The sequence below is a fragment of the Thermobia domestica genome, chromosome 14, assembly GCF_964235325.1.
Source record: "Thermobia domestica chromosome 14, izTheDome1.hap1.1, whole genome shotgun sequence".
Classification (NCBI taxonomy): domain Eukaryota; kingdom Metazoa; phylum Arthropoda; class Insecta; order Zygentoma; family Lepismatidae; genus Thermobia; species Thermobia domestica.
The window spans coordinates 7,422,193-7,430,743 of NC_137467.1; the positions used below are offsets into that span (position 1 = coordinate 7,422,193).

Here is an 8,551-nt window from a genome sequence, read left to right on the forward strand (position 1 = left end):
CCTCTTTTTGAAACAAAATAAAATTAAAATAAAACATAAGAGAAATACTTAGATTTATATGGTACACTTAAAGGCTGCACATCTAGAGCTTTTGGTTCTGTATATTCTTGAAATTCTACAGTTAAGTTTAATAGAACCACCATCACAGTTTACCCAATCCTCAAGTTTTCTGAATTTTTAACAAGAGGGATTCAACATATCATTACGGACCCCTCCCCCCCCCAAAAAAAGACTACGGAATATATTTAAGTTAAGCTAAATACAACTGCACAACAAACATGACTGAGTGATTAGCTTTTGCGCTTCTATCGGGAAGTCCGGAATTCAACCAGCATTCGACCATTCTGACAAAGCTTTTCTTCATTCCATCTGTGAATGTAGAAATAGTGCGTGTACTGTGAGTTGGGCGACTTCCTTTTTTATTGTTTTTAAATCGTTATTATTACTAATTACCAGCAGTGACGGTTATGCGAAGGTTAGGGGGGCGATCTTTCGGACTGAAGCCCGTTCCCCAAAGTTACGGAATGTCTGCAACAAACGAAATATCTATTATTTATGCCTTTACTCATAAACTTTAAGCTCCCCTCAAATAAAAATTACGAATGTTTAAAAAAAACTAAACATTAGTAAGAAACCCTTCCCAAAATACTTTTCTAAATCCGCCACTGATTCTCAGTATAAAATGATTTTTAAAGTTGTATCCGGAAGATTATTGCTAAACATATAAACGAAACGAAATATTAGCTATGCCTGTACTCATAAACTTCAAGCACTTCCCAAATAAAATTAGGACTTTTTAGGAAACGAAACAATCAGAAAAAACCCTCCTAAAGTACTTTTCTAAATCTGCTACTGATTATTTGTATAAATTGGTATTCAAGGTTGTGTCCGGAAAATTATTGCTAAATCACTTCACAGCTACAGTATAACAGAAATGTGGAAGTACGGTTTGACGGATATATTGAAAAACGTACGCTTTGACGGAGAAATAGAAAAACGGGCAAGTTTAACTTTTGCGCTAGAAGCTAGAGTACTAAAAGCTCTTAGAAATGAAACACGGATGACAAACTAGAGAAGAAAAAAGATGTCGATAACTCAAAAGTTAAAATAAAGTTAAATAGCCTTTAAAATACCCTCAAATACTACATTCTTCATGTTAGCTTTAATTCGTAAAACTTGTGCTCCATCCATCTTGATGGTGAATTTCAGAGCGAAATATCACATTCAGGTCATGGAATTCTTATCTAACTATAGAATATACTATAAGAAAGCTATTTAGATAGAAAAATCATGAAGTTGAAAAAAGCCAAAATTTCCAAAATTCTCATTTTTTTCCCAAAAAAGCCGGCTTTTTATGTGAAAAAAACCATCGATTCAAAAAAGCCGGCTTTTTTGCATCTCTACATGCAACAGAGGTGAACATTCTACCAGTAAGCCACTGCAGCCGATAATAATAATAAACATAACTAAACGGCGTGACAAACATCTTGGCATTTGAAGGCGGCGCTCCAAGTTCCCTTTAAATGCTGCTAGCAAATGAGAGGCCAGCGGTATTGCCACGTTTATTTTGCACACATCTACGTCTATCCCATGTCACTTGATCGCGACCCATAGCCACACCCCTTTATCACTTGGCAACGTCACGCCAGAGCTTGCGTTTTATTCATTTAGCTGAAATGCCAAGATGTTTGTCACAGGCCTTAGTGTTTGATTAATAACAAATTGTGTGGCCCCGCGTAGCGTAGTCCTTAACGCTCTCACCTTCGGTGCGAGCGGTCCCGGGTTCAATTCCTGGTGGGGGCACTCGGTCGAAAAAGTGTAAAAAGTCTTTCAGGCCAGCCATCTTGAATGAGGTTTTCCTGGGGTTTCTTCATTCACACCAGGCGAATACCGGGGTGGTACCTACCTTATAGGTCCCAGGCCGCTTTCTGCCTTCCCTTTCCCCATTAGTGAACTCGCCGAGGGACGTCATCTCTCAAGCGTGACGGGCTAAATGGCCATAAGATGCCATTTAATTTCTAAATGCCCCTAAATAACAAATTGTTATAAAATGAATAATTTGTAATGAGGTATAAAAAATCGAACCATGACAAAACTTGTTTCTAAGAAAGAATGTTCTTAGTACACAAATAAGAAACGATTTCTCAAATTTAAGATAGATTTTTTAACAGTACACTTTGTTAAAGTAATGTTATTATTTATTTATTTTGAAAAAGGTCTGGTAGACTACATTGAACCGAAAGCTGGGATGTTTCTGTGGCTTCGTGTTTTGGGAGTGACCGATACTTACGAAATGGTAATGAAACGTTGTACTCCGAAGAAAGTGATTGTATCACCAGGTGTTTCGTTTTTCACAGACACAACTTCGCCTTCCTCTTACATAAGGATAGCCTACTCCACATTAGACGACCAACAGATCGACCAGGTAAGCAATAACTACGAATCCATTGAGTAGCTAACAAATTATTGGCGTCCTTGTTTTAGAATGGCTACTAACCAGTCACCCTTTAATGAGCGCAAGAGTCTTGGTCTTGCAGTTTTTGCAAGAGTCTCGCATGCAAGACCAAGACCAAGACGAGGAATCCCGATGCAAGATCAAGATCAAGACCAAGACCAGGAATCCCGATGCAAGACCAAGGGGTGCAGGACCAAGACCAAGACCAAGACCAAGACCATACCTGCAAGACCAAGACTCTTGCGCAAGAGTCTTGCACAATTACCGGTACTACTTGAATTCTTTAATAGAATGTAAAAAGAGGAGAAATCATTACATCCTTCACTTGAATTTCTTGGCTTCAGTAAGAATGCCTCTGGAGTGAATGTATTCCCAATAGTTTATTAATCCGTGTGAGTCAACCAGGGGCGGATCCAGAACCGACTTCTGGCGGGGGGGGCGATGGGTTGTCATACTGCTACTTTTAAGGGCTCCAAACTTTGGGATGGGTTTTATTTATATATATAAAATAAGAAAGTTTCCTCTTCTGGGGGGATCGCCCCGATCCCCCCTGGATCCGCCCCTGGAGTCAACCTGCTCCTGTAGCATATAACTACAGTATGTAGTTTTCTGAATCGGTTGTTCGCGTTTTCTGTAGTTATTACTCGTTTTCAAGCCATACAGGTAAGGTTACCAACTCTGGAAAAAAACATCCGGCACCCCCTCAAAATCTGCTATGATATAGGTCTATATCTGTCTGTGAAGTATCTCTTTGGATCCATCCATGGGAAGGAAATGTACTATCGTGAACAAAAGTGCATTAGCACCTGTATTCTGCATATCCTTAGTACATTTACTAATAAGCTTAATAGATATATTCTGCTATAAATGAGAAACTGAAATCGGCATTGATCATTTTATTGCATTTACCAGTAACTGCCACTTATGCAGAAAAGTATATTAATCCTTACGTAACAATTTTGTGTTTGGAAAATGAAATTTGTTCTTTAAACTTGTACCGGTACTTCAAGTACAGAAAATTGCTTTAAGAAGTCCTTTTTCACTTTCAATAAATGTGTAAAATTCCTTACAAGTTAATTTCAAATTTTCTCTGATACAGCTCTGTCCTTGTAAATTATTCATTGCAGCTTTGCTAATTCAACATTGCTAATAAAACTCCAAACTGACCAAAGCAGTGTATATATTTTAAGATTACATACACTGCTTCGGTCAGTTGGAGTTTTATTACCAGCCCTGCCCTCTCTTTAAAACTATCTAAACAGATGATGGTGAAAGATGATAGTTTGGATTTACACAATGAAAGTTATTTTTTAAATCTATACTTCGAACTAGATGAAATTGCTTCGAACTAGATACAAATTTCAAAAAAAAAAAAAAAAAAAAAAAAGTTGATAACAAGTTTGTACCGGTCACCGGCTTTAATCAAAATAACAGCAATATTTCCGGCCAGACCGGTCAAAAAACAGGCCAGTTGGCAATCCTACATACAGGTGTCATTCTAGCCAAAGCCTGTTCCACACAAAGAAATGTGTCATTTGTGCTGCAGTACGATGCATTCCTGAGTTTTTAAACAATGAGGATTACTTATCGGGAAATCAGACACTATTCTACAGGTGTGTTCGGTGGGAGCTCACGTGGTTCGGATTTCACTTTAATCAATAGGTCCATGTCTCGTTTGGCCTCGCTACTGAACGGCACGTTAAACTCAAAATCAACTCAACTCAACTATTCTACAGATGTGTGTTATCTGGAGTAAACTTAAACCTTTGACCTTCGAGCTGGTAAAGTTTGTCGGCTCGTCCTGAGATAAATATAGGGATAAAAAAAAAGGATTTGTTTTTCACCCTTCAGTTGCTTTGTCTCAGGCAGTATACTGACGAATCGCCACAATCGTCCAGTAAGAATAAATTTGCAAAATAAAAGACGCAAGTGGCAAGTGCAGAAAGTAAACTTCATTCCTACTCCAAAGTTGTTGTGGGAAATGGGGAGCATCCCTATAGGTTATGCAAACTATGCAAAAGATCGAAGGCAATAAAGAGGCAATAGAAATTAAAAACAGAAACACTTAGAACTGAAAAAAAAAAACATCTTTTATCAGTGCATAAGAACGAAGCGCACGAACTATTTTCATTAAAGCAGCACCAAACTCGAAATATTACGGATTTCTTTAAACCTGGTTTCATTGTAATCAATATTATTTTAATTCTCTCTCTCTCTTTTTTTTGGCCAATATTACTAAACATATCATCGTCGTCATCATTATAGCTATTCTGCCTTTATTGGCAGGTCACTTGCTGCAACTGAGAAGCTTCGATGTACGGTGTTCTCAGCCAGTCTCTTCGTCTTGACGTAGCAATTTTCTGTTGTAACACCTTCCTTGAACTACAGTCTCCTTCGTCTCTCCCTCTCTTTCCTTCCACCATACCCTCTAGCACGTCTCTCGTAATACAGTTCCTCCTCAGCGAATGTCCCAATCAGTTCTTCTTCCTCCTCTTAATGACAACTAAAATTTTTGTTTTCTCCCCTACTGCTACTATTTTTAACACCTTCTCGTTTGTTTTCAGTTCAACCCAGATAATTCTTTCCTTTTTTCTTCATGGTTACGTTTCGAAAGCCTCCATTTTTTCATCGCTTTGGCGTAATGTCTATGTTCCTGCCCCATAGGGTACATATTGGAATCAGTAAAACAAAATCTCAATATATAATTGGAAGTTTGTTCAATACAAAAATTAGCTAATCGAGGTTGAAAACAAAACAAATCTGACGAATTTAGAGTGTAAAAATAATTTTGCAATTCATGGTGTTTCAGTAATCTGTGACATCTTGATTTTATTTCATGCCTCTTAGGGGTAGCCTCTCCAGTTTGAGAACCAGTGGAATATTGGATCTGTTAAAAATATAAAAAAGACTACGAAACATTGTAATTTATGAACAGATCTTCTCGGGCTAGCAGCCAGGTGAATACTGTTATATCTTGCGACGTTTCGAGGGCTGACATCGTCCTCATCTTCAGGCGAATATGATGATGCAATAGAGTGTATGGAATATATATACTCATGTATGTATGATTGGACTCTTCTGATTGGTGGTTGAAATGGTGGCTTCTGATTGGTGCTTGAAATGGCGAGATATCCATGAGTCCAATCATACATACATGAGTATATATTCCATACACTCCATTGCACCATCATATTCGCCTGAAGATGAGGACGATGTCAGCCCTCGAAACGTCGCAAGATATAACAGTATTTACCTGGCTGCTAGCCCGAGAAGATCTGTTCACAATACGTCGCCAGGAAACTTCAATAGATACATTGTGATTTATCTTGTAAGTAGTGAAGCGTGGGCACCCATTGAAAAAAATAAAGACCATCGCTTATGGTGTACACTATCATCATCTTTGCACGAAGGTAAACTATATTACATTTAGAACATACATTGTATTTCCGTTACTATTGACGCATTGTAGACTTTATTATCCCTTATATCTAGAATATTATTATCCCTTATACCTATGAAAAGCATAAGATTTCTTAAAAGCAAGACTTGCAAGACTCTTGCAGCAAGACCAAAACCAAGACCAAGACTGGGTGTGCAAGACCAAGACCAAGTATTCCAGTGCAAGACCAAGACCCGGACCCTTTATTGCTGTTGTTGCATCTTGGTTACTTGCATTGCACACGAGACGAGGCGAGACAAAATGAGACAGAATTTTCTTGATGCAAAATGCAACAAAGAAAGCTCTTCGAATAAAAACAAAACAGATACAGGTTTCGAGGCATCTTTTTTCATGCCACCTCTTTGAGACGAGAAAGCCTCAATTCCTGTCCCGTACACTTAAAAAAAAAAACTGATTTTGAGACTAGAAAACACAGAGAGGCGAAATGTAGCAGGACTCTGTGTCGCACACCAGAGTTTCTGTACCGAGCAGCATGCAAGTTTGTTGCTTAGCCAGGAACAATCTGCACAGCCGCAAATAGAAAGAGATAATGTGTGTTCTCCGTCGACATGTGCAGGATACAGAAAAGTGTGATTTTGAACTTTGATAAACATTACTTTGTTGTGTAAAAACATTACGCAGTTTCATTCCTGTGTACCAGTCCGTACAGATTTTTCTTCTGCCCGGAAATAAACATACGGGGAAAATAATTGAGTCCGCAGCAGAATCTAGAAAATCTGTACGGAACATAGAATGTGTGTGTATGCACCATCTAGGCTGACGTGACTGCAACGCAGTCAAAAAATCTGAAATTGGAATTATCTGGCCGTGGCAGAACGAACACCAGGAAAGCACATGTAGCTGGAATCTACGGACATTCTTTCTGGTCAGAAATAAACATACAGGGAAAAGAATTGTAGTAGCATCTAGAAATTCTGTGCGGTACATACGTAGAAAAATAAAGAATATGTAGTAGCGATGGCCAGAACCGGTTCCTTGTGCAACCGGTTTTCGGGTCTGAACAGATCCGGTTCCAGAGCCGCTTTTTCGGATCCAGGTCTGGAACCGGTTCTTCGGATCTAGGCCTGGAACCGGTTCTGCCGGAACCGGAACTTTGTGGCCATCCCTAGTATGTAGGCCTATGCATCATCTAGGCTGACCTGACTCCAACGCACCACAACACAGGGAATTCTCCGGCCGTGGCAGGAACAGCACCAGGAAAGGCGCTCATAGCCGGAACTATGGATTTTCCATCTAAATACGCTCGATTTTTCTCTCCATGTAGGTAACTATACTGACCACAACGAGAATAAAACACAATTCACCATGAATATCAAAGGAACGTTCTTTTCACAGTTAAAAGTTTTTTTTTCAAATACCCCTAAAATGCTCTACAAATATTTTCTTTTGTCTGTGATTAAGAAATTTCAGTTGCTCGAAAAATGCTCACTTGAATTTATTATTATTATTATTATTATTATTATTATTATTATTATTATTATTATTATTATTATTATTATTATTATTATTATTATTATTATTATTATTATTATTATTATTATTATTATTATTAACACTTTCAACTCTCCAATTTTTGTCCTGAGATATAATATACAGAACTCCTCAAATTTTGATTTTACCAATTCCACTTCCTTCTTCTTTTCTTCTTTCAGGCATTCCAGTCTCTAGCAGAAGTTATTAAAGAAGAACAAAGACTACAAGATTCAAGACAAAAGTTAATTTCGAATGACGAAGAACTGAATTCATTTCAATATCACAACGGAAGTTGATCAGTTGATATCACAACGAAAAATAACAAAAGTACTGTAAATCAAATAGACTATATCCATTTTGTCGCTTTTAGAATCGTGATTATGCTGAGCCTTTTCGTTTTGATGTTGGCAGTAAATCCAATAAAGCATTGAATGGAATTAAATAAACATGGCTTTAAACCTACGAAAAATGTGCGCTATTTGTCTTTCAGCCCATTAGTTTCATTAGAAAAGCATTAGTTATTTTGTTTTTTACTCGACTACCATGAAACCAAAAGGAGGGTACTGTATTTGGCATGTCCGTATGTGGGTATGTATGTATTGTTAGATTTCACGTGGTAGATGTAAACATTCCTCAGTCAAGAACCACGAAGAAGAAGTCGTCTTCCACAGCACACGATCGGCAAGTAATGAAGATCCAAGTATTCAGCAACATTTCTACATAAAAGGAGACAGGACACCACAGAAGACATCAATATCGCCCAGTTGAGCAAACCACCATCTCTCTAAAACACAAGGTCATTAAAAGCTGCTTTACCTCTTCTTTAAGACTCCTGATCATTGAGAGAAACTTATCCAATAGACTCTAAGACTCATGGTCATTGGTCTCTTCCTCATCACTGTGAACATCTTAAATTTTGCGAATATGTAAAATTAAAAACCCACAAATTTCGTTTTTCGTTCTAAGATTTGAATACCATTTATTGTTCATAACAAGTGGCTTGTAACTCCTTTTTTTATGATTGTATATGTTTTTTTTTTTGTTTTCTGCGACTTTCAATTACTACCTTAGATTGGGGCGGTTTGAGGACTTTACTTTTGGGTGGGCCTGCTCCCTCGCTAATGGATACATCTACACATTTGATTGATAAATGACAGAAGGAA

The 8,551-nt window shown here is 37.8% G+C and overlaps 1 protein-coding gene across 1 annotated transcript in view; it reads left to right on the forward strand.

The window, feature by feature from the left end:
• The window catches only part of LOC145669495 (kynurenine/alpha-aminoadipate aminotransferase, mitochondrial-like), a 56,624-nt gene extending 48,767 nt beyond the window's left edge, over positions 1 to 7,857 (forward strand). The window contains exons 9-10 of the mRNA XM_081737675.1: positions 2,217 to 2,425; positions 7,568 to 7,857. Of these exons, the coding sequence (XP_081593801.1) occupies positions 2,217 to 2,425; positions 7,568 to 7,684 (326 nt within the window). The 3' untranslated portion in view covers positions 7,685 to 7,857. The remainder of the gene's footprint in view (positions 1 to 2,216; positions 2,426 to 7,567) is intronic.
• The last annotated feature ends 694 nt before the right edge of the window (positions 7,858 to 8,551 follow it).